At 32.6% G+C, this 27,906-nt stretch overlaps 1 protein-coding gene across 2 annotated transcripts; it reads right to left on the bottom strand.

Moving 5' to 3' along the window:
• Nucleotides 1-8,021: 8,021 nt before the first annotated feature.
• On the bottom strand, nucleotides 8,022-27,437 carry LOC110648201 (kinesin-like protein KIN-UC). Of its 2 annotated transcripts, none has more exons than XM_058135795.1 (22): nucleotides 27,012-27,437; nucleotides 26,485-26,585; nucleotides 26,214-26,336; nucleotides 25,815-26,000; nucleotides 25,145-25,366; nucleotides 24,861-25,014; nucleotides 24,524-24,673; nucleotides 24,007-24,095; nucleotides 22,094-22,306; nucleotides 21,727-21,861; nucleotides 19,447-19,620; nucleotides 18,967-19,146; nucleotides 18,496-18,675; nucleotides 16,911-17,030; nucleotides 16,629-16,757; nucleotides 16,442-16,553; nucleotides 16,242-16,334; nucleotides 14,559-14,684; nucleotides 13,273-13,398; nucleotides 9,943-10,086; nucleotides 9,026-9,154; nucleotides 8,022-8,524 (listed from the first exon to the last, which is right to left on the bottom strand). In XM_058135795.1, the coding sequence occupies exons 1-22, from the start codon at nucleotides 27,265-27,267 to the stop codon at nucleotides 8,376-8,378; spliced, it is 3,291 nt and encodes a 1,096-aa protein (XP_057991778.1). In that variant the 5' UTR covers nucleotides 27,268-27,437; the 3' UTR covers nucleotides 8,022-8,375. The 2 variants fall into 2 exon arrangements, with proteins under 2 accessions (XP_057991778.1, XP_057991776.1); XM_058135793.1 differs by having other exon boundaries at nucleotides 19,447-19,626; nucleotides 27,012-27,436.
• Between the last annotated feature and the right edge of the window lie 469 nt (nucleotides 27,438-27,906).

Raw genomic sequence — 27,906 nt, 5'->3', positions numbered from 1 at the left:
TTCACTTTTAATCTATTTTTCAATATTTTAATGTTACACATTTTAATGGGCATTTAGGTCAAAAATCACCTCTAAGGCTGAATTGACCAAAATGCCCCTCATCGGTTCAATCCATCTTTCTAATAATGTTTGGTAGCACTTTGAATGTTGATTCAATTATCTGAACTTGTTCTCTTTTTATTTGCATAGTTCTCTAGTTTCCAATGGTTTCGCAGTTATCCCTAGACCTGGGGTGTCATAGGGTTCCACACGAATTTAGGGTAACAATTGAATTCGCAATAGCTTCCCAGGTTGGTCACCCATCGCCGAGACCTTGACTCATTTAACCGATTAGGCTTTATTTTTCTCATTATCATTTCACCTTCATGTGATTTCTATTAATTTTTATTTATGGCTTTTCAAGATGACTTAGATATGGTTCTAAATATCTTGACTGTCCGAACAGACACTAGTCACCGGAACAGTAGAATGTATAGGCTAATTAGTATGGGGGTGTTACACGACCTCTAAAAGTCTATTTTTAGCAATCAAAAGTCAACTCAGTAGCAATAACAAATTTGCTACTTCTTTGTCTAAGGTTTTATTACATGCCTATATATGATGAGTTACATGTTGCTTAGTGTGTTGGGTTAAGGGTGAGCTGAGCTCTCCTTTACATGTGTCTATGGGAGTAGGTCGAGTGTGCTATTGTAACACCCTCACTGTAGCAATTCCGTACATTCTATTGTTCCGGTGATTGGTGTCAGTCCGGACAGCTAGAACGTCTAGAAAAATATTTAAACTAAAGTGAGGAACCACAATTAACTCAATTATTAATAAGAAAAATTTAAGAAAAATTTTAGAAATAAAATACAATCAAGTTAAATGAGCCGGTGCCCTAGCGATGGGTAACCCAGTAGAAAGTTGCGGTCCTCGCAACTAGGAACCCTAGACCTAAGCAAAAATTCATAAAATAATTTTTGGGACTCCAGAGAAGAGTCATTAAGGGTTCTATGGCATTAGAATGCCAAGAAAATACTTAGAAAAATTTTTCAATCGGTACAGACAATTTTAGTCTGTTAAGCCAAACGGATGGCATTTTGGTCATTTCGCCTTCAGATGTGATTTTTAGCCGGCTTGTCTAGTTAAATAAATAATTATTATGACATAAAATATGAATAAATATTGCTAAAAATTAAATTGAAAATAAATAGATAAGAAAAGAAGAGAAAATAAGATAAAATGCCCATTTATGACATCATTATGATGTCATTAAACAAATTCCACCAATCATATTTAACTAACACTTAAATTAACTAATAAAAAGGGGATAAGAATACAAAAAAAATAAAAAAAAAGTCATCAGCCTTCTTTTTCACCCTAACCAGCTGAAACACTCCTGCCACCCAAACCACCGTTGGAGCTCCACCAAAGCTTCATTCCACACCAAATCTCACCTTAAAATCACTACTTAGCTTCACAAAAATTTAATCTTGCAACTTGAACATCCTCTAGGCAGCCAAAAGAGGGAGGAAAAAGGAAGTTTGGTTAGCTTGAAACTCAGCTTCAATAAGGTTAGTGTTCAACTCTTACCATTTTTAGTTTAGTTCATGTTTAATGACATGAATTGAGTAGGAATTATAAGAAAATAAAATAAACATATGTGTGTGTGCACCCTATAAATTTCGGCAGCTAGGGTTGGTTAGGGTTTGGTGATTTTGCTTAATAGCAAAGTGGTGATGATTAAATGAGTGATTGAACATAGTTGTGTAAGTGAAATGCAAAGATTATGCATGTATGAACATGAAAAATTGGACACTTGAACACCATTAGGGTTTGCTCATGCAATGGTATGTTAACCTTATAATAGTCAATTAGTGACCATTTGAATATGTGTGAGAAGGAATTGAAGTGAGTAAGGGTGTTGGAGTTGAAATGTGGTGTACTGCCCTTGGTGACCTGTAGGACTGGGTGTGAGTCCAGCAGGTTTGGGTAGCTATAAATGGAGTTGTAGAGGTTCAATTGGTGCAAGGATAATTGGACATGAAACTAGACACATAATGGCACAACTTTGGTGAAGAAACCCTGCCTAGAAAACCAAACCAAGTTGACCTAAAAATTGCCCTAATCCGAGTGACTTGCATTTTGCCTGGGCAAAATAACCATATGAACAGTGTTTATTCATTTGGTCATAACTCAGTGTAGAAAGGTCCAATTGACCTAAAATTTTACCAGCAGAAATCTGAGACATATACCTACAACTTTCATGAAGAAATAAAACCCAAATTTTGATCATAACATGTTCAAAAACTGACCTGCATTCAATGCACAAAACCTGCAGAATTGGTTCTGTCCAGAAAAATCTGGAAAATTATAATCCGGCCAGTTATGGTGTTTAGGCCATAACTTGAGCTACAAAACTCCAAATAGAGTGATTCAAAAAGAAATGTAACTAGACACAATAAGGAACAACTTTCATGAAGATAACTTTGCCAAATTCCTACTGTACAAATGACCAATGGAACAATAAACATAATGCTTGAAATCTGAAAATTGTGAATAACTAGCACTAAGCTTAGAAATGGTATTGGCAACCAATACCAACAACTTTAGGATGCAAAATGTGGTATGTTGGGAGTATTAGAACTAATGTACCTATTTTCTATGCAAAAGTCAACATTTTAGTTGACTAATGAAATGAATAGTAACACCTAAACTTAAATTTCAAGAATTATAAAATTTAAAAGTGTAACATGCCCTAGTACACCTAGTAAGATTGGTTTGGATAGGTTGGGATGCCAATAGGGTTCAGTTAGCAATACTGAACATGGCATTATGCTATTCTGTGATTTTATGGCTTTTAACCATTCTGACATTATGATAATACTTGGCCTTGTGCCTAATGTTTATTACAGCTTATTAGCTGTTTTGTTGCACGCCGGGAGATATATATGTGACCAATGGTGTGATGGCCCGAGGTACTTGATACCCAGTGCCAGTTTACCCATTTATCCAGTTCAGTCATCCAGTATAAGTTACTTGGGCAACTAAAAATGAAAGTGGATAAATTTAATGAAATAATGAACATAACAAGTACAAAATAAATAAGACTACAAATAATTATCGAAAATTTGTCTACAATGAGACATCAATACATTCGCTATATATTTATTTCCTGTTATTTCTTTTTATTCTATTATTGGCACTACTAAGCATTATTACTTAGCGCGTTGCTTTTTGCGATGCGTAGGTTCTGGAGAGACCAACAGAGAGCCCAGTAGACCACAGACTGGGTGAGACCCTCTATAGCTCTGCATAGTGTCCGTGTCACCTCACCGTCTTCAGTGCATTGGTAGGACACTAGTTTTCATTTTGATATTTTGTAATTAACTTTTATTTTCTCATGTATAATTGAGACTTATGTAATGTATTTTGGTATTAATGTAAATAGTGAAAATTTGTGTTTGTAAATAAAAAATTGAGTATTTATTTATGACTTGTATATGAATATCATGAGGAATGAATGAATAAGAAATGGAATTGTTGTTGAAAAATATTGAGACTTTGTTGATGAAATGGAGTTTGGGAATGATTGAAAACATATTGGAAGTGTTTTTCACAGGTTCCAAAGAACTGTTTTCTCCATTTTTAGCTGATACTCTACCGGATTTTTTATAAAATTTGAGGAACCTCAAATAAATTTATATTTTCTATAAATGACTTAAATGAATTATACTTCACAAATTGTACTTATTACTATGAAAGAAATAAATAAGGAAGGATAAAAATAATTGAAATAAAATAGAGTGTTCAGGTACACTGTGTGACATATCTTATTCGGCTATACTGTAAACGGATAAGGGGTGTCACATTTAGTGGTATCAGAGCCGCTTGCGTGTCCTCTTGGGCGATGGTGGGGCAAACCTCAGCGAGGACGCTGAGCCCCGAAAGGGGAAAGAAAGGTCCCTTAGGCAAATTCCACATCGGCAAAGCAAGGAGATGGTCTTGGGTTCAAAAAGTAATGATATATAAAATGGAAAAACTAATCACTAGAGGTGCCTTTTGGTGGAATGGCCTGGAGAGTTGGAAGAACTCCAGGGTTAAGCGTGCTCGCTTGAGAGAAATCCTAGGATGGGTGACCTCCTAGGAAGTTCTCCATTCCACCTATGGGACAAAACCGTGAGGCTTATGGCCAAAGCGGATAATTTCTATAGTGATTAGAGCCCGATCATTATAGTTATACTCCCTATCATGTTGCTTAATATAAAGTTGGATTTTGTCCGTTTGATTTTTTAGTAATGCGCTTCTCTTATAGGCTTGGATATGGAACTATCAGGCTTACTATAAGCTTTAGAGCCTTGTACTAGCCTAAGTCCTAGTACTCATCATAACTCACAGGATTAGGTTATGACAAAGTCTGATTGTGGGAGTTAGGTGAGGTGAAAGGTTGAAATGGTTCTAAGGGGCAAGGTTTGAGGGAAATTGTATCTTTGTGTGGCACCAATAAAAGGCCTAGGCAAAGGTGGGGAATGGTGTGGAGCTAAGGTAAGGTGAGGGAGATGGGTTGAGGAAGTTGGGTGCTATGGAGGTGCGAGGGAGAGAGGTGAGCAATTGACTAAGTATGGTTGTGAAGTTTGTGTATGGCCTAGGGGAAAATGGCTTAAGGGAGAGATCAAATGTATAGTTTCAAAAAAATTTCTTTTTTTTTTTTTCCTTTCTTTTCTTGAAAGGGACTCCTCCCTTTTATTGATGATTTTTAGGGTGTATTTATAGCCCTAAAAAGCCTTAAATCTAATGGTCTAGAATAAAGACTTAAAATCAATGGGTCAGATTATATTAGGACAAATTTATTATTTTTTCGTTTTTAGAAGCCCTCAATCCAATGGTTTGAATTTTATACATAAAATCAATGGTTCAGACTATGCCAACAAAATTTGTCCTTTTTCTCTTTTGTAAAATTATTTTTAATTTATAATTAAATCATTTTATACGTTTTTTTTTTTTAAATTATACCTAAATGAATTGAATTAAAGACTCAATTTTATGCCCATTTATTTTCAAAAAGAGAAGATAAACTTTAAATTTGCAATTAATAGTGTTGAGTTTTTAATAAGAAAGAAGAAAAGGGAGAGAAAGGGAGAGAATTGGAATGAATCTCAAAGGTTACATCTTCATTTATTTGGACTTGGCATAATACATAAGAGTCCGTATTTATAATAGAAGATATAATATATATATGGCATTCCTTAAATCACTCCTTAATATAAGCACTAATTAAGCTAATCAATTACATGATTTTCTCACAAGCATATCCCATAAATTAAAGTAAAATCTCATCAATTCTAAGACTCCCCCTTGATTAGATTTTTGTTGAAGTTACGGATCTATCATCAAGAATGAGAATTTAGGAGAAAATTAGCTTGGGACTTAAACCCTAGGCTAAAATGAAGATAAATGAGAATATGGGAGAAAAATAGCTTTGAGAGTCAAACCTTAGGCTTTGATGAAGGAAAAGAAGAGAGTAGAAACTTCAACCATAGACTCTCAAATCATGAAGAAAGAGAAGAGGAAGATGAATAGCTTGGGATTAAAACCCATACCTTTGGGACTCAAACCCTGAAGAAGGAAAATAGCTTTTGGGATTCAAACCCATAGTTTTGTGATGAAGGATGACAACAAGAAAGATGAAATCCTAGAATTTTTTTGCAGACTCTAGTACCATGTTGAGTTTTTGTAAGGAGAGAGAGAGAGAGAGAGAGAGAGAGAGAGAGAGAGTTAGAATGAACCTCAAAGGATTACATTTTCATTAGTACTTGGCATAGTACATAAGAGTCCATACTTATAATAGAAGATACAAGATACATGGCATTCCTTAAATCACTCCTTAATACAAGTACTAATTAAACTAATCAATTATATGATTTTCTTATAAGCATATCCAATAAATTAAAGTAAAATCTCATCAATTCCAACAAGTAGAAATAAAAATTAAAATTGAAATTAATTTTAAAAATTAAAATTAAAAATATGTTAAAATCAAAGATTAAAAACACATTATCAAAATTAGGACCCAATCCAATTGAGCCCAATTGTTTTTTTTTTTTTTTTTAAGTTAGACTATGCCTTTGTCCATTAATTATTTGCTCGCTTTCACTCAATTCCTCTTTTAATTTAATTTAATTGATTTATTTTTTATTAATTCTTATATTTGAAATAAAAGAATTTAATTTTTTAACTTAAAAAAATATATTTTTTAAAGAAATATAAATCAAACATTGATTCCATGACAATTCAGTTGAATTTTTTTCTTACAAATGATTTATTGTAAAGGAAGCTAATAGGAAAGGTTTTATCGCATATTCATGGAGAGTAGCTTTACGCTAGATTGATCAAATACATCACATTTCATATCATAAAAATACAATGTAATTCTTCTCAAGTAATTGACCCACACTAATTAGATTTGAATAATCTCTAGCACAAAAGGCACATCAAAAAGATAAAATTGATACTTGAGGGATTCTCAACAACTATATCATCCTTTATTTTGACATCCATAAGCTTGCCATTTCCAATCTTCACCTTAGGAGTATGTTTTTCTATATGGGCTCATGAAAATATCAGAATTTGAAATCATATGATGAGTAGTCACTGTTAATTAACCAAGGTAAGCCTATAAATTGTTTCATAGTCATATGGTGAATGCTTTTTCAATCTTTGGCATGATCATTGATATCCCTTGTTACTTGTCAATTTTTCATAGCCATTTTTCATCATTTACAAATCTAAACCACTTCTTATGCGCTTATTAAATAAATTATCTTAAAGTTTTATTGTCATCAAAATCATACTCTTATAAAATATGAGGTTAACAAGTACTATAGTAGAAAATTCATTTGCATGTATACACATTTGTATTCACATGAACCGTTCCTCAAATAAAAGCCATCAGAATTTTCAATGAAAGTATGAAGAGTCAGAAATTATGCATGCAGTCACCTACAATTCAAATGTGGATTATAGTTCTCTTGTTGTAATTAATGTGAGCCAATGACGACTGCACCCGGGATGAATTTTTTGCCACATGAACTAGTTTGACATTAATATAAGCTAGGGGAAATGACTAAAAAATATTCCAATCTTTATCAATTTTTATTATTGTACCTAAACTATTGACATCAGTTTAATTGTTAAAAAACCGTTCAGAGTACAATTGTAATAAGAGCAAAGTTTAATATTTTAAAATTTTTCCATTATAAAATTTCCTATTGAAATCTAAAAGATTTCTTTTTTAAATTTTTTATTTAATACAAAATATATCAAATGGTAATTAAATAATGTAAATATTATAAAATAACAAAATGAAATAGTCGCTAATTATGATGAATTTCAAAAACTAATGTCTTGACACTTGTTAAAGAGTAAATAAATAATATGAAAATAGTTTCTTTTAGTAGAAAATTATATTTATAAAAAAAATTAAAATTTATAAATAATAAATATGTTGAAAATGCTAATAATATAAAAACTTTTTTTTTCATAAGTAAAAATTTACTTGTGAATTAAAATAAAAAATCTTAATTATTTTAGGGTATTGCAAAGGCAAACATTACTTACATTTAACCAAAGAAGAATAAGTAGTGACATGCATTTTTTTTTTCTTATTTACGAAAGAAGAGAATAAAAGAAATAAATGAAAATAAATGTTACTTTTATTACTGTTACTCTAATTTAAAGAGAAAATAAAAAATTAAAAAAATTGTTTTTCACATAAAAAATTAAAAATTATCATTTTCATTTAAATTCTTTTTAAAATATATAAGAAAAATAAAGAAAATAATAGACGGAAAATATTCCTCATAAGTTGAGGAAAGGTCTAAAAAATCCCAAACTTTACTCTTAAATATTGTATCCTAAATATACTTTTAAAAACTACATCCTAAACTACTGACATCAGTTTAATTTTACCCTACCATTAATCATTCCGTTATCAACCTGGTAGAACTAAATTAATGTGAATAATTCAAGAAGCAATTGCTAAATAAATAAATAATAATAATAATAATAATAATAATAATAATAATAATAAAAGTTTTAGAGCACAATAAAGTTCTAGATTTTTTAGCCATTTCCCCTTCAAGTTATATGCTCTTCTAATAGTGCGCTAATGACCGACACATTGAAGGGCTTAATTGATACAATTGAACTATACATATCACACTGCATATTTGGTGAAAGTTGAGGGTCTAATTTAGATCTTAAGCCCAAGAAAAACGAAAATTGCCAGGACAGCTGTTCAAAAAATTATCAGAGAATTTTCTGCCAAATTTACTATTGATTTTGTACCCAAGCATTATACTATTAGGGGGAGAGTATGAAAGCTTGACAATTTACTGCTACTCCCAACGTATATCAGCTTGAAATGTTGGGTTCATTTTCAGGGTCTTCTTTGCAAGGTTACGGATATCTTCCCTACTAGATTCAACTGATATTCGTACAAGTTCTTTAACACCTCCTCCAGAAATGAAATCCTTGACATTGTCCTCTGCAAAAGGTAGAGAATTGTGTTAGTTAAATAGATACAGAAGCTGATAGTTAAAAGAGATACATAAGTTGCCCATGACAAACAAGAAAAATGCATACATGAAGCCGAGAGCTAAGAGTTCAAGATGTAGAACTGTTAAATGATCACTTTGTGAAATAAAATCTTAAAAAAAAGGCTGAATTAGCATTCACCACTATTTCTCTAAGCACATGCAGCCTAATAATTTTAACTGAATAAGTTTATCAAATTTATCAACACTTGCATCATTAATCCCCATTTTTAATTAATTTCTATAATCAGAGATACCCTTCTTTTGTTTTTGATTGGTAGGATTTCATACTTATTAACACGAGACTTTAAGCTGTATCATGATGTTTCTTATTCAAGGTAATTCTTCCCAATCTTTTTTCTAGAAAAATTTAACATTTTGTTCCAAACTTTCTCCACTGTAAAAATCCTTGGTATTTAATGTCAAAACTCAAGCCTAAAGCGTAGTTTTACCATTTTGAGCCAAATGACAAAGAGCAAGCTCAACATGGCGCCTGGTTGACACCGAAGTAGTGTTAGAGTAGGCAATTAACCATTCAAGAGCACCATCTTCCATTAGTAGTGAACGGCCCTTTTTGTGTCCTGTAGCAATAATAGTTTAATCACAATAATGATGAGTAGAGATAATTGGTAAGTAACCACATAAACTACTGATTGGCGGCCAAACCCAAACATAGTCAAGTTGATTTGGAAGAAGCATTTTGAGCAGCATCATGGAGGTAAATTTTTGCAAAATACCATCATTGAACTTATATTCATTTTCATCTTTTTTTTTTCAAAGAAGATGAAATTTAATTTTGAATCTTCAGCACAATCCATATATTAGTGAAATATATCAAAATTTTAATTGAATCAATGTTATCTAGGGAAAATTCACTTTTGGAGCGACTATTCCCTAAATCATTATGATATTTTCTTTTACAATTGAATCAATTTGAAAATGACCTAAGTTATTTGATAGCTCTTAAGGCTTAGAAGGGGCTACGTCTTTCAAATTATTTAGTAGTGCTCATGTTTATTTTTGATCTCCACAAAATGCTAACGTGTACACACTCCAAATCAATTGGATAAATTGCAACAAATTAGTAACTTATGAATCAGAAGGATAATGTTAAAATAATAGGTTGTAATAAAAAAAATAAAAAAAATAAAAAAAATAAAAAAAAAACACGTATTCAGTTCAAGATATATTAGGCCATTAAGTAAACTATCTTATTCTATGGCAGACTGTCATCCAATAAAGGCTCAATAGAATGCAATTCTAAGGTTCAAGGATTCAATTGAAGAAATTATTTATTTAAGGGCTCAATAGCGAAAAAGATAATGGTTCAAGAGAAAATTAATGTGTTTAGCATTACTGATCCACAGACCTTGAAGTATGCCTCGAGATTCGCATTTTGCAAAATTAGCTATACCCCTTGCAACTTGTGCAACAACATCATTATTCTTGGATCTTGCCATTTCCAAGAGCGCCTTTATGCCTCCATCTTCTTTCAGCATCATATGTAACCTTTCTGTTATAGAACAAAATTATCCACATTACTAATACTACTCTCTTATATTTAATACATGAGCCATCACAAACCTGTCTTTTTCATTTTCAAGCAAGATATATAGAAAAGTTTTAGCTCATAATTATTTGTTCAATGCAAAGAGAAAATAGAATTTGCAATGAGATCATAGTTTCAAATAAAAGGCAACAACATTTTATAGCCCAATTATATAACAGGCCTCAGAAGCACCTTAAATGACCATTAAGTTATAAAAAGATTCCTCCCTCCACCCTTGGAAAAAAAGAAGGATACGTATATACAGCTGTTGCAGAAATTTCATACTAGTTTCTCATTTTATTCTAAGATAAGTTTAGTCTCTTAGATCTATACTATAGTAAAAGGGGCTTAATATATCCATTTTGTTTTGCATTGTATTTTGTTTTAGCACTTTCTTTCTTTTTTTTGCATATTTTATTTTGCAAAATGTAAAATTTGAATATCACATTACTTTTTTAATTATATTATAAAAATAAAGGAAAGATTCATATTATCTATATTTTTCTTTATTATCTAATTATTATATTTCAATAGTTCAAATTATTTGATATAATATTTTTATATACTCAACTTAACTCAACTAAGCCTTTATCCCAAAAATTTAGAGTCGGCTATATGGATTCGCTTTCTCCACTCTGAACAATTTTGGGTTAAATCCTCAGAAATGTGTAATGCTTCTAGGTCATGTTGTACTACTCTCCTCCAAGTCAATTTAGGTCTACCCCTTTTTTTCTTTTTATCCTCTAACCTAATGTGCTCTACTTGTCTAACTGGAGCCTCCGTATGTCTGCGCTTCACATGACCAAACCACCTCAATCTCCCTTCTCTCAACTTATCTTCAATTGGCACCACTCCTACCTTTTCTCTAATACTCTCATTACGGACTTTATCTAGTCTAGTATGGCCACTCATCCACCTTAACATTCTCATCTCTGCAACTCTTATCTTAGATGCATACGACTCTTTTAGTGCCCAACACTCACTATCATATAACATAGCCGGTCGTATGGCTGTACGGTAAAATTTTCCTTTCAATTTATTGGGAATCTTACGATCACATAAAACTCCCGTGGCACGTCTCCACTTCAACCATCCGGCTTTAATCCTATTACTAACATCCTCCTCACATCCCCCATCTACTTGAAGGACTGAGCCTAGATATTTAAAGTGATTACTTTGGAGCAGTATCACTCCATTCAAACTAACTCTTTCCCTATCACCAGTTTGGTCTTCACTGAACTTGCAATGCATGTATTCTGTTTTCGTTCTACTTAACTTAAAACCCTTTGACTCTAGAGTACTTCTCCAAAGTTCTAGCTTTCTATTGACTCCTTCTCGTGTCTCATCTATCAGAACAATATCATCCGCACACATCATGCACCAAGGAATACTCTCTTGTATATGTTTCGTCAGTTCATCTAAAACTAATGTAAAAAGGTAAGGGCTTATGACTGATCCTTGGTGTAATCCAATTGAGATCGGAAAATCTCGTGTCCCCTCCCACTGTGCGCACAATAGTAGTTGCTCCTTCATACATATTTTTCAATACTTGTATGTACCTAATAAATACCCTCTTTTGTTCTAACACATTCCATAAGACTTCTCTTGGAACATTATCATAAGCCTTCTCCAAATCAATAAAAACCATGTGTAGATCTTTCTTCACATCTCTATATTTTTCCATCAAGCTTCTAATGAGAAAGATCGCTTCCATAGTTGAACGACCGGGCATGAAACCAAATTGATTGAGAGAGATAAAAGTATCATGACGTAGTCGATGCTCCACAACTCTCTCCCACAACTTCATAGTATGGCTCATGAGTTTAATTCCCCTATAGTTTGAGCAACTCTGTATGTCTTCCTTATTTTTAAAAATAGGTACTAAAATACTCTTCCTCCATTCATCAGGCATTTTCTTTGAGTTTAGAATCTTATTAAATAATTTAGTTAACCATGCTACTCCCATATCTCCCAAATACTTCCACACTTAAATTGGTATTTTATCGGGTCCACAGGCTTTACCCACTTTCATTCTCTTAAGTGCTTCCTTTACTTCTAAAGATCTAATCCTTCTAGTATAATTCACATTCTTTTCTACTGTTCTATAATCTATATTCACGCTATTACCATTTTGACTATTATTAAAGAGATCATTAAAATAATTTCTCCATCTTTCTTTAATATCCTCATCTTTCACCAACACTTTTCCTTCTTTATCCTTAATGCACCTAACTTGATATTATATTTTTATATAAAATGAAAAAAAAATGGAGTGATTTATATCTTAAAGTAATATTATAATATCATTTGTTCTTCCAAAAAGTAATTATCACATTAATTGCAACTCTACAAATTATACATGTATGCATGTAACCATAAATAGTATGCAAAAATTTGACTTGCTTTTGCTTGACAAAAGTTAAAACTTCACACAAGACAATTGTCAAACATTTCAAGTCTTGCATTTCTAAATCAAATTAATCCATGGAGATATTGCAAAACAAGGTGTTAGCGGTTATTGCATAGTTGGGTAGGCTTGATTTTGGATTTGATACGGTTCTTTTCCGCTGATATTGATATTTCAACATGGTTTTTTCACTTAGCCTTTCGTGCCTACTTGTGGTTGTAATGGGATGGTTCAGTGACTTTGGCTTTAGATTGGCATATCCAAATATATATATATATATATATATATATATATATATATATATATATATATATATATATAAAAGAAGAAGAAGATAGAGATTTAAAACCACTCACTGCTTCTTCTATATGCAGCTAATGGTTAGAGTTATCACTCCTTTTGGTAGTGTCATGACAAGTTTAGATTTTTTGTTTTAATGTCATTTGACTTTTCTTTTGGTTTTAATACATAAATAATGATTATGAATTATGACTCAAGTACTCAACATTTTCAATTTATGCATTTTATGCTAGTTATTTATTGCATTTTTAGTTGAGATAAATCTATACATTTTATATAATTTGCCTTTCTTATATATCCGTCTATTTGTGTATGTGTTAATAAAACACAACAGCATCAATGTAAAACCATAACTGGGTTTCAAGTGTAGCAATGTTTAGCATATGGCAAAATTGAATATCTCAAGGATGCAACATAGTAATTAAGTACCACCTTCAGCTTACCATTTCCACATAAATTAGCTAGTGCACCAGCTACCATTCTAAGAGTTTGTGAATCATCTGTTTTGGATGCTGTCACTGCAAGCAGTCGTGCACCACCTTTGCTCATTATTAACCCCTGATTCATTTCTGCATAGAATTTGGCATGATGGAAAAATATTATTTGGCATGATGGAAAAATATTACAAACTAATATAATTAGTTCTCTAGCTGTGAATCTCATCGTCTAATTACATTTTCTTACATTTTCTATCTGCTATTATTCATAAAATTTCTTCAGAATGATACGAGTAATGGGAATGCATGTTTTTTTCTTTTTTCAAACATATGAACACAACGCATAACAAGACTTTTTTTGCTCTAGACATAAGCCATGGTCTAATTAGTTGGCCTGACATCGTAGAAAGCCATGCCACTCAGTTTTTATTGTTTTGACTTATATTTCCCCCTAAATAAAAAGGAAAAAAATGATATAATCAAAATCAATACACATCTACATACATATCATCTACAAAACTAAACTTACGTACAACATTGTTAATAATAATTGCCAATATTTAATTGGATTAAAATTTAACAAATGTCTTGGATACAAGCCACTCTCATAAATGAATGGAGAATAGAACATGAGCTTATGAAGCATTTCTTGAAGTTATCAAAACATGGGAGGTTAAGTTACATTTAAGTTTAAGAAATTGTTCTCATGAGTAGAGTGAGAGAGATACGGGCGCTGCACATGGCAACCCTATCATGCTCCTGTGAGAGTACTTTTCCATGAGAAAATACAATTGAATTACAAAAGGAATACAATAGTTACAGTAATTACAGATTAAACAAAAATGTGCCAGACTGCATATATATTATCTATATGTTATATCCACCATAACATGGGTCCACTACTAAGTGCTTGCACTGGGGAGGCGGTGGGGAGGGGCAAACTGAACTGAATAGGTTATATCCTCCCAGAACATGGGTCTGCTCCCAAGTGCATGCACTGCTTAGATTATTGCCCAAGAGTTTATGCAAATAATTCGGGCCACAGTTCCTTATAAAACATCTTAATTCTAAGCTATGGAGGGAAAAAGAAAACACTTCTATATTTTTGATATGCATAATAGGCTTGGATTTTTGAATAAGAACTCAAAATAGCATTGATATCTCCAAATAGATAAAATAAATAAATAAATAAATAAAAAGGAAGAAAAACAAGAGGTATACTACACTCACAATAACATAGACAAGATTCATAATGTATCATCAACTAGAACAAGAAAAAGATTCAAGATTACCATTCATTGCCAAATTGGCTATGGCCCCAGAAGCCACTCTAAGTATAGTTGCATTTTGTGACGATTTCAACAGCATAAGCAATGCATCTAACCCTCCTTCCTCCACAATCTTCTCTTGATTAATATCTAAAAATATAGAATTGTTAATTTTACATGTAAATTAACAACCTCAAGTTTATCGATGATTAAATGTGAGGACAAGGAACTTAGCCACAAAAAAATAACTAATAGCCTTTCAATTGATCATAAAGCATCCTCATAATAATATTTGTCCTACTTGATATAGAACCAAGAAAACAGAAATTAAAAACACAAAAGAAAGAAACAAATTGTCAGAATTTAACTTTATTGTCAATTGAATAAAAAATGACCAAACGCTGAGTATATATGGATCTGAGTTGTTTGTGCCAAGAGTAGATGTAGAATTGTACTCCAATAATAACACCAAAGTAGAAAAGGAGAAAAGGGTGAAAAAGAAGGAGAGCTAAGGAGGGAAAGGACAGGCAATCTTATTGAACCTTGCGTATGTGGCAGATTGGGAGGGACAACCTGACAACTGAGAAGGTATAAGCAAAAAACATAAGGGCAGTACACTGTAGTGGTTCGTAAGCAATGATGAAAAAATGAATGGAATGTGGATTGCTAGGGAAATAATAATGAAATTAGAGAATTATAGTTTCTCAAAGAAGAATTTTAGAGAGATAAAGTGTCCATTCTAGAGAGAGAATGGGTAAGATTTCAAAGGTTAATTCTGAGAAATCTACAAAAGGAAACAAAGTGTATTTTTATATCGAGGTGAAGTGAGTAATGACTTACAAACCATAAAGAGATGCCAAATGGCACAATGCTCAAGCTGAGATTTTGTTCTTTAAATGAGGTTCATGCCCACTATTGCACCATCTCATTAAAGATATATGAGTTGTATCAAGTCCATTAAGAAGAGTCAAGTAAAATGAATCCTCCACTTGACAATCACTGCTTTGAGCCCATCAAGCCAAATATTCCTATTCATCCCAAAAACTAAAGGTTAATATTCACGAACCCTGCCACTAGTTCTTCAATCAATCCTTTTCCTTTTATTAGTGATGTCTATTCGTTGTTTGTGAGGGTTTAATGTTAAATTTTAGATGCAACCACAATAAATAATCATAAAATTGCTAACTAGTGGCCCTGGAACTTCCAACATAAGTATTGTAAAGTACAAAGAAGTAGATATTATGAAATTGGAAGCTAACCAGATTGTTAAAATGAGTTCACAACTCAAAAGTAGAAGCTTGGGATGCATAAAATCAGCAATATTTGTCATAATGACCATTAGTTAGTTTTGCCTCTATTTCTTTTTCCTCACTAGTTTCTATGAATAAATTCAAGCATATTATTTGCTTTTATAAGAAGGGATTAAGAAAAGGAGTATCCTAATGTATTTAAGAGAATTCCACAAAAAAGAATAAAGTATGCAGAAACCCTTATGCTATGCAATACAACAATATTATATAATCGCAAAGAAAGGAAAGCACAGAAGTAATAATTGAAATATGAAAAATGCAGAAAGTGTAGAAAATGAGAGCACATAATGACTCAAAAAGTTGTGTGCGTAGCTTCACTAAAAAATTTATTCAAAAAAAAAAAAAGATATTAGTCATGAAGAATACTAAAGTCGCCACCATGTAAGAAGTAGCATACCTTCAGCAGCAAGATTGGCAATCACTTTCACTGCATGGGTTTGGACATCAGAGTCTTCAGACATCAACAACTGTAGTATCTTTTGCAGTCCAACTGAATTTGTGACAACCAGCATCTTGTAATTCAGTATGTCTCAAGAAAATAAATGTGAAGAAACAAAAGAACACATATCTGGACATCTATGAACATAAAAATCTTACCTTCTTCACATATCTTAGCAATTGTAGCCCTCTGACCAGATAGTATCTCCCTTGAAGGATTTGACTTGTGTGATCCTTTACCAACTTTTTCCTTCATGTATGATTGCTTATCCTGAAGGCAGTATAATGTCAGAAAATATGAAAATAAAAGTATAAAGACGACCATAAGGTCCATCGTATATTTGACCTCAAATTTATTGTCACTTTCAGGTTCACTCGTCTTTAGTTTGGCCAGCTCATGTTCAATGCTCTTCCTTTGCTTTATTTCAACTGAAAGTCTTCGCTTCAGGTCACTAACTTCTTCATTTAGTGTTGCCTTCATATTAAGTTGGCATATCTCAATTGTTAGTACACATTCATGGGTCTAACAAAACATAAGATGTACGATAAGATGGAACAGTCACACAATAGAATGCAATTAAAAGTTACTGAAACTTTAAAACCACCCAATTTAATGACCAAACCATACCTTTTCATGCAACAGCTCATTGTTGTCTGACTTCAAGGACTGGAGTTCAGTTTGAGTGATTTCATGTAGCTGATACATTTCTTGTAACTTGCCCCTTAGTTCTTCAATCCCTTCCAGATCCTATATTATGCAACAAACAGTAAAAATTTATCAGAATGACATGTTTACTAAGAAGATGATTTATGCCGAACTCAGAAAATTATCAGCACCATGATTAATAACTCAGAAATTAGAAACACTGTAGACCTCCAAAAGAAAATTGAAAATGCGGTACACAATAGGCATTTTTAAATTAAAAAAAAAAAACATTTGACATTTGGGAGGCGAAGAGTTAATACAGATGATGCATGGTTAAATGGAAGATGATCCCACAAAAAATGTCTGAAGCACAGACATGCTAGTGTTCCAGATAGAGTAATGCAGTGATAAAATTGGAATAAGTTAGTTAAATACTACATTTAAGGATTCTAATGAAATCAATATATAGCTAATTATTAAGCAATTACACATAAAACAATAATTAGTCAGAGGTCCACAAAGTACAATGCTTTCAGAGCTTCCCTCCAAAACTACCAGAGACTCAAATGTTGAAGGATGAGAAGAACCACAAGTACAGATGGCCTCCAAAAGTCTTGTCAAATACATTAAAATATATAATCTACCCTGTCAGGAGGATTCATTTCACCCAAGCTCTGCTTTGCAAGTTACTGATATGTTCCAATTTTTCAGTTGAATAAAAAATAAAGTTATGTTCCAAGTTTTCAGTTGAATAAAAATAGAAAGTTGCTTCCAGACCTTGCACTTATGTGATAGAAATTAGAATACAGCATCATATGGGCGAGCAACTACAACTGTAAGATGTGAAGCAAACTTTTGATTCAAGAAATCACAAAACCTCAATTATTCAATAAAGGGCGACTGCAACTAGAAGATGTGAAGCAAACTTTTGATTCAAGAAATCACAAAAACTCACTTATTCAATAAAAGATGATTCTATAAACCTCTTAAACTGGATTAGTTTTCTGCAAAAATATAAGCTAGAAAGCAGTTGCAGGCATGCATTATCACGTTGAGAAAAAGCACAAAAGATAACACTGATAACCAAAATCATGGGCCAAAACCATCACTGAGCTTTGGAAACAAATTTGCTTTATTACAGTTGCAAAACATAAAAACAAATGTCAAAAAATTTTCCTTTGAAGGCCAATTTTCTGGAAACATCAAATTGATATTTTTCATTTCAATCTTCTCTCAGAATTTCAGACAAGCCATGCTTCAAAAATTCCTTTCATGTCCAGGAAACAACAATAATGAAACTGTTCTGGGAGAGCAGAACTGTAATGCCTAAATGACAGTTAAGCAACTAAGAAGGAGACTGTTTAAGAAATCAACAAAAGCATTATAGATATCCAGATTCCATAAAAGGAACTCATTCAATGTGTAAAACTGAAACACTCCAAAAAGTTAAATCATCAGCTTGAACCTTGAGAAAATGTAATCCTGTTTCTTGTTGCTACAAAGGAAAAAATAATGGACATCAAGCTAATGTGAAAAGTAAACTCATTTATCCTATTAATGAGTAAACCTTAATTGCGTCTTGTTGATCACGTAGAAGCTTCTTGGCTAGATCCAGTTGTTCTTCCACTCCTTCAAAATGGGCATGCTCATCCTCTAATTGGTTAACTAGGTCTGCTATTTTCTTCTCATAAAGCTGTGTGGTTTCTGCAAGTGCTTTTTGATACATAGAATTTTCCACCTCCCTTTGCTATTAGCAACAACAAATTGCATCAAGATTTATTCTTATTTGGCAAAACATAATGACAAAATAAAATTTCTCAAAATCAATAAAACCATTTGAAAATGGCTATTCATGCTTATGAAAAGCAGATGAAACATCTGAAAAGAATTAAAAAATCATACCATTATTAATTTCCATTTCAATATATAACACCCAGAATAAATAATCCCAAAAGCCAAAGTCCCAACAATGAGAAAACAATGATAATTACAATTAAAATAAAAATTGAAGATGGAAAAGGAAACATAAAACGCTAACCTGATTTAACTTTTGACTATCACTTAGGAGCTTCTTCGTCATATCTAATTGTTCCTCAACACTTCTAGTATGGGCATGTTCATCTTCTAGCTGCTTATTTAACTCTGCCATTTTCTTCTCATACATTTGAGTGGTGTCTGCAAGTGCTTTCTGATATGTGGAGTTTTCTGCCTCATGTTGCTATAGCACAAGAACACCATTAGTTTTTTTCTTCATTTAGATCAAAACAATAAAAAGCTTTTCAAAAATATGAGGCAAGATGAAATGTTTCTCAAAATTTGAAACTTTGTCATATGAGGCAGGAAGATGAAGAATCTAAAAGAAAAACATCAAAATTTTGTTTCTAATGGCTTTGATTTGAAGAAGGAAGACACCTAGCAAAACAAAATAAAATCCCCAAAATGAAAGTAATTCAGAGATTTAGATGATCTAAGTTCAAACTAGAGATAGAGTAGAAAACATAGTACATTGATTATTAACCTTAATTGATCTTTGACCATCATTCAGGAGCTTCATCATCAAATTTAGTTGTTCCTCTGAGCTTTCACAATGAGCATGCTTGTCTTCAAGCTGCCTGTTTAGGTCTGATATTTTCTTTTCATACATCTGAGTGGTGTCAGCAAGTACTTTCTGATTGGTAGAATTTTCCAGCTGCTGTTGCTACTAACAATCAAAAGAACAGCATCAGCACGTGTTCAACTGGGTCAAATTTTTGAAGAGAAATAAACGGATTAGGTGTTAAGAGTTAACTAGCTTCAACTACTTCATCAAAAGTATATGTTTGATACTACCACTTTTAAGTTATTTGAGAATATGGTTTTCTTGATCCTGCACTAATGTCAATTTAATACCAAGAGAATATTCTCTCAAAAAAGAAGTTTGGAAGCAAATTGTCACATCCACCTGCTATCCTCCTGATGGCTTCAGCATTGCAGGTTGTCCACCCTAATTTATATCTAAAAGGTCTTCACTGGTACATTTTCTGCACTCAACAAGTAAGCTACTGCTTTTGTTCTGCTTCAAAAAAATTCAGAAGCAATGTTTATTCAACATGGTTCTATTTTCTATGTATTTAATTTGTAAATAGGGCGTCTTGTTGGCAAGTTGTAACTATTCCAATTTCATATCTTATAGTTACCGGCATGCCTTCAAAGACTTTTTTAAAAGGTTTATGATCAATTATATCCTGAACTATTATTCACATTTTTGCAATTGGTGGACATCCTTTAAATTTAATCTATATTATTCATACTTATTTAACCGGTAGCAATTGTACCCAAAGGCTGATGGGCATAGGGCCTCATACTGCTGTGGCATTCAGCTCAATGTCCTACATGGAAAAAAATGCTGACTAGATAACGCAGAATAGGAAGTTTAGAATTTTATTTAGGAATTTAATTATTATAGAATTTGGAAATTTAAAGAAATTTTATTGTTTAGGAATTTTACTCTTATTAGGACCATTATTTCTTAATTTATCTTATTTAGTATTCCTAATTAAGGTTGAATTAAGGTTTCTATTCATAATTTGATTATGGCTGTAAGCTCTATAAATCAAGAACTAATCTATTAAGATAACAATTTTCTATTATTCAGTAGCTTTGACTATGATTATTATTGAGATTAAATAAAATTACTGAGAATTAGTTTTTTTCTTTCCCAGGACTGGTCCTTCTTTATTCTTTGTTCTTTATTTGTTCAACATTAATTTTGGTATCAGAGGCTAAAATCAAGCCAAATTTTCAACACTTTCCGCAAAATTACCAAACTTCCCATTCCTTAGATTCCCACCAGTGTTTTTGTCCTTTGAAATTTCTTCTTGCCGCATGCAGTTCAAAAAAAAAAAAGTCAAAAACTAGAAGAACCCAGCAACTCGCTGTTAACCGATTTGTCTCTTCGCGTCGTCGGAATTTCAGTCCGACGCCCCTAGAGCTTTAACCCGATCAATCAAGTATTTGGATCAACTTCCACACCCAACAAGCTCACCCAGCTTTATTGTGAGCCTACAAGCAACGGATTTGGCCCCAGCAACAACCCACAGCATTGACACCATGCTTGATGATGAGTTCGTTATTTCCTCACAAGGTGGATTTTGTAGATTTCTTGTCAAGTGGCAAAGCCATCCTGATTCTGATACTACTTGGATCACACAAGAGGAATTCCAGACCCTAGATCCTTCTCTCTTGGATGCTTATTTGCAAGTCAACTCTACGGAGTTTGAGTTCTTTTCAACCAAAGGGGAATAATACAAAATATACTCATAAAGATTTTAGGAGTACCTATTTTAGAAAAAAAATATACAAAAAATATGAATTTTAGAGATTTTATGATTGTTATCTTAATAGATTAGGTTCCTAATTAAATTGGGATTTTTCAATTCCTAGTTAGGATTGAATTAGGGTTCTAAAATTCTAATGTGATTGGGATTCCCAATCCTATAAATAAGACCTAGGTTTTTCATTATTAGTAGTTTTGTTATGACAATTTTATGAGATCAATAAAAGTTTGAGAATTAATTCTCTTTTCTTCAAGAATTAGTCCTTGATTTTTCTTTGTCTGGATTCTTTCCCTTTGTTCTACATCACAAGTCCAAGTGAGGTTCTTAGGTATTGACAATTATAGGTGTGAATGTGAAAGTGTCATTACCAAGTCTGATGTTTGCACATGATGGTTAAAACAAAAACACAAGAATTAAATAGACATCAAAAGAATTAATAAATAGAGCAGCTAAGCTCCAACTTATTATTAAGGCAGAAATACCTGGCTATGTTTCAAACTCATGTCCAGCTGTTCAATTTTACCATGCATTAAATCATTCTGACCCTTTTGATGGTCCAATTCATTTAAGATGTCTTTCATCTCCAATTCCAGTTGAGAATTTTCCTTCTCTAAAAACTGCACGCGAGTGAAAATTATTAGAAAATGACAGAATACTATTGCAATGAACATTTAAATAAAGCAGCTATGTCTGTAGCTACAATTAAGTGGTAAAAGACAATGAAAGGAACTCATCACTTCCTAGACATTAAAAACTGTTAACTCATTTCTTGAAATAAAATTATATGCAGCTCTTGTCAATGCATAAATTACAGAAAGGAAATGGTATACAGGCTAGATAGTCAACTACCTCAGACCTTGTGACTAGATTCTTCATTGTTTGAGCAAACGAGTCTTGACATTCTTTGAGCTGCTTTTCCAAGTCATATTTTTCACTCTCTCTCAATTTCCGTTCCCTTTCTATTTCTACAGTAAGGTGATCTACTTGAATCTCAAGTTTCCGACATAGACTTTCATAGTCAAATTCTTCTTTAAGCTTAAGCATGTTTACTATTTTCATTGCCTGCAAAAGAATATGATATTAGGCTTATTGGGAAAGGCCATCTTATGTTTGAACTGCAAAGCAAGAATAGAATACAATAATTTGTCAACTCAAACCATCCAAAATGGAGAATTAGCACTAGAAAACCATCACTGAACTGAAGTGCCAATGCAGTGGCATCCAAAACACAAAATGAGGAGAAAATAAAAGAAATTAAAAAAAAAATTAGAAATATGATGCATGGGCTTTGGCAAAGTAGCAAACTGAAGCATGATTTTAAATAACATAATGGTTGTTAAAATACATGTTTTTAAGGAGGAATTACCATTACCCACATTAAAAACGCCTAAAAAAATAGTATTGGCAATGGCCATTATGTCCATTATGTAACATTAAGTAACATGTACTAGTCATTACTCACGTGGATACAGAGTCCTTTTTATTTTGGAGCAAACAGGTAAGGAGCTTGTTTTCTTTTTGTTTTCTACAATTCCCCTTCCGTTTCTCTCAATTTTTCATCTTTTACAAATCTTCATTTCTTAAGCTAAAATATCAACAAGTGATGATTCATTTAAAGTGGATAAGAGCAATTAATCACACTTCTACATCCATATTTTGCAAACAGTGAGTTATTTATCTTTGTTGTTGCTGTTTTTACTCATTGTTGAAGAAAATTATAGTTATTTTAGTTTTAAATTGATTAATGCCAATGATGATTAAGATTGATAGATTTAAAGTCTTTATTTAATGTATTTAGTCAGTTGTGTATCTTTGATTCAATTATATCCTTAAATATCTATTTATTTCATGAAAATTGTATACATTTCATGAACTTTGTAATTTTTTCATAAAAACTTGTGCAACAATAAGCTGTTGCCGTCATTTTATGGCCATTTTTGAGGGCTTCTTTCCATCACTCGCAAAAACACAGCCTCAACCACGATTAAATACATGGACTGAAGCCAACTAAAGGATGAAGTAACACTTAATTTCATGCTCCATCTATTTTATAAACTATCCCTGCACCATTACCAGCTACGGGTGGATTTATTTGCGATAAATATGAAAAACCCTCCAATCAACTAATCATGCCATGTAGACCTGGCTACAATCCAATTTCGAACTAGAACTAAACCATTCCAACCCAAAATCGAAAACAGTCAAATTTGTATTGACTAAGACTAGACTTGAACCGGACAAGAATTAGCCAGTTTGGTTTCAAGCCAAAGCCAAATTTTTTTCTTTTGAAAAAAAGTTAAAATTTTAACTGTTGGATTTTATCAAAACTAGACTGAACCAGACCAAACCAAAACCAGGGGACCCTTCAGTCCAATTCCAGTTCCCCTGACCTTGGAACCAGACTGTTGCCACCCCTAGTCTCTCCAGAATTTAGATGCCTATCTCATGCTAACATCTGCATCATCAAAGCAAATTCATCCAAAAGACAAATTTGCAACTCAATTAGGCCATAATCACAAACTAATTAGTGATATATTTTAAGGATACTGTCTCAAAAATAAAATGTAGAGCGCGCATGGCATTCCTCACAAAATTCAGATATCCAGAACCATGTACTTGCACAATTATTGATAGATCAAATATCTACGTGATATAATTATGAGAGAAAGTGAGGAAAATTTTCCGATGATACATCACTTGAAATTGCTACTACATCCCAGGAGAATTCCTAAATATTCAATTATAAACTGTTCATGACTCACCCGTTGCCCAAACATAATTGTGCTGGTCGTCTCTGCATGATGCTGTGAAGATGGCCCAATTGTTATTATAAGAGAAGTCCGCGAGGAGCCTATTTAATTAGAAGTAATTGTTGTTTCCATGAGAAAGTTTAGGAAGGACAATCAAGTAAAATAGTAAAACAATCTGGAAAAAAAAAAAGTACTTATAAATACTAGTGCTATTGATGTAGTGACAGAAATATAGAGTACTTAAGCATCAAAAAACCAAACAACAAGTCAAATCAATGCTACTCATCCATTTTCACTTCGCAATTTCACAAAACAGTGTACATGAATATATTAAAAGTTAAAACATAAAATACTGATGTCCTAAATCATGGAAAACTAGGAATAGTTGCTATAGTGTGCATGAGTTTACTTCTGCAATCCTCAGCATTGGAGAAAGCTTCAGCAAACCTTAAGTTCCATAAATTAAATTTGATATGAAAAGCAAAAGGCGACAGAAATAGAGCATAAAGGAAGAATTAGAGAGATTGACCTCCGAATGAATCACGCAGCAATCTGGTCAGCTTAGAATCCCTTGTAGGTATGTGTGGACAGTTTTCAGCCAATGCATTTATGCATTTGCCAAGGGAAGTTAGAGAAAGATTAATGAACTTAGTCTCCTCTAGCAACCGACCTTCACTGCCTGCACTACATGAAATTAACTATGTACTTACTTTAAGAACACAAGCAAAGCTTTATTTATGTTAATTTTCCTATAGATAACATGTTATGCACTGAGACAGTAGTTAAAGGAAAACTTCTAAAAAAAGCAAAAAAAAAAAAAAATTATGAAGTAAAAATATCAGTTTGAGAATGTATTGTTAACACACCAGATTTATCCAATCTTTCGGATCCAGCAAGATCAACAATCAGCAGCTTGCTTTTTCTAACTCTAGGAATGCCATTGCCACCAGCCAAATCAGTTGTCATATCTTGAGAATTGATTTCATCTAACTTTTGATGGATGGATCTTCGTACATAAACCTGTAAGACCAAATAGGTCCAGATACTTAAGTTTATATTATCATTATTAATGAAAAAGCATTATGGAAATATTCTTCCGAACATAAAGGTATATTTACCAAGAAAAGCTAAAATCCTAAAAGAATCCCACCATTAGAATTGCATGACTGCGTGAAGATTCTGTGTTCTGCTTTGTATTAGCAGCATGTCGATTTGCCTCACCAATTTGCAGTAGTTCAAAAAAATGATCAAGATCACGAACTCTGACCACCATAGCACCAGGTAATGACACATCCCCTGTCCTTGGGTCCTCATTAATAGGGATATTAATCTTCTCTGGCGCAAGCAAATCTTGTATAGATTCCATATACAACTGCAGCAATGACATGACTATGAATGAGAATGGAAGAGTGATTTATCCACAAATAATAATAATAATAATAATAATAATAATAATAATAATAATAATAAATAACAGAATGGTTAGCCATTCTACACATTGCTAACTTGGTGGCAAAGCATGTTTAGGAGTTCACTTAGTATAAGCATCAATGGAAAAAGTCATGCTCATGATAGACAATTGTCGACATGTCGAGAAACAAAGCAAGATTCCACAAATTATGACTTGAATTAATTCTATCCTACCATGATACCACAACATACAGAAATATATTACAGAAATATATTACAGCCTTACAGCCCTTATGCCCAACCACTTATTCATTTCACATAGGCTCATATTAAAAATCCGACATGTCTTAATGTAACAGGAGTTTTTTTTTTTTCCGAGGAGGTTGAATGTAGCAAGGACACTTTAGTACCTGCAAATAGGAGACTTCAACAATATCAGAAGCAGGATTTGCATTAGCAAGTATGTCTTCTAGAGCTCTAACCATGATACCACGCTCAGATGCATCATTTTTGCCCAATCTGCCAACCGTATAAGTTTTTCCGGTACCTGTCTGACCGTAAGCCATAACTGTCCCATTATATCCATTCAGTACACCCTGCAAAAGTATATCAAAATCAGTAGTTATTAACATACCATCCAAGATTTTACAAATGTAATTCTTATGTGACAATTAGAGACAAGGGGCATGGTAAACATATACAAAAACACATGCATAATGCATTTAGAATCTTTACACATATTCCTTACTTGGAAAAAAGATATTTAACTGCCAATATAACATTGTGATTTGACCTCCTTAATCACTTACCTCAACAACAGGTTTTGCTACTGCTTCATAAACACGCTTTTGAGAGGCATTTTCGGTAAATATTTCATCAAATTTATATGATTCAGAACTCCAGTTGTTTTTCCTCAATTTCAACCTTCTCAGCTGCATGAAACAAAGAATCACCTTAAATAACCAAAAGGCCCTGGTAAATGCCATTCTGATAAACTTATACATGTGACATCGAAAAGGTCAGCATAGAAAGATGAATCTTTTTGAATTCCTAATTCATAATAGCAAAAGAAGAAGTCACCTCTGGCTGCAATTCGACGCAATCAGAAAAGTCGGAGTCCAAAATAAGTTCTTCAGCGTTTCTTGGTCGTAGTCTGACAGCAACTCTCACCCTTCCAGGATCTGTGGTGAAAATGGAAAACCAAAATAAATACATCATACAAAAGATATTTCTACAAATCATAGTATGTATCAGGACAATATCATCTTATTCATGAGTAAAAACAAAATTCTTAGCAAATTTGGGAACCAAAGTAATAATCAAACATTGTATATCCCAGGGATTTACTTATATTAGTATCAGATGATCCAAATTTCAAAATTTTTTACATTAAATTATTCATAAACATTGAATGAATGCTCGCTCGCTTAATTTGAATTGCATTTGATTTTCCTCTTCCAAAATAGTAGTTTTCCAACAGCCAAACAAAACTGCCTTCAACCCAAACACCCACCCTCCGCGCCCGCCCGCCCCCCCCCCCCCCCCCCCAACAAAAAGGAAGCCAAAGAGCTAGAGCAGTGCTTGAAGAGAGAGAAAGAGAAAGAGACCGTTATCGTCATCATTGTGAGAAGAATAAGAACGAGAAGTAGGGGTAACAGAGCGGCGTGAAGAAGCGGGAGCCTTAGAACGAAGTGAGTGATGGTTGGGATTCTGCTGTGTCACATTTCTTGAACTAGAATTCGAAGACGAAGAAGCAGAAGAAGATCCAAGAGAAGAAGGAAGTTGCTGTTGCTGCTGCTGCTGGTGTCTGTCAGCTCTGTGAGAGGACAACGACGTCGTTCTGCCGGTAGAATTGGAAGCCATTTTTTTCAATGAATGAGAGCATTACAGAGAGAGAAATTTAGAAAGAGGAGAAATATAAAGGACACTAAAAAGAAGGAAATCATTTATTTTCCATGCCGGACGGTTTTTGAAAAATCAAAATTAAAAAAAAAAAGCCGTATTTTTGTAAGAGAGAGAGAGAGAGAGAGATTGAGGACTGCACGACGGATGAGAGAGAGAGAGAGGAAATGGTTCCCGCGTTATGTGAGATGGTGTAGTTGTCAATTGTCAGCAAGTAACGTTTCGTTTGGGACGGCCAATTTGTTTACACAGTGATTCTTTCAGACAGAGATTTATCAACGTACTTTTTCAAATTCCAAAAAGTTTTGTGATTTTTTAAAATTTTATAATGATTTTTACTTAATTAAAATTATAAATTAAAAAATATTTGACATGTGTTTTCTTTATAAAATATTTAATTTAATCTCTATATTTATTAATAAAATTTAATTTAACTCTTTTTATTTTTTTAAAATTATTTAAAATTTTCAATTTAAATTTAATTTAGTTAAAAATTTAAAATTTATAAATTAAATTTTTTGATTTTTTATTTAAATAAAAAATTAAAAAATTAAATTTCTTAATTTATTAATTTAAGCTTAAAAATTAATAAACTTAATT

This window comes from Hevea brasiliensis, chromosome 2, assembly GCF_030052815.1.
Source record: "Hevea brasiliensis isolate MT/VB/25A 57/8 chromosome 2, ASM3005281v1, whole genome shotgun sequence".
Lineage (NCBI taxonomy): Eukaryota > Viridiplantae > Streptophyta > Magnoliopsida > Malpighiales > Euphorbiaceae > Hevea > Hevea brasiliensis.
The sequence above is the reverse complement of the archived record's forward strand: the minus strand, read 5'-3'. Positions and strand labels throughout refer to the sequence as shown.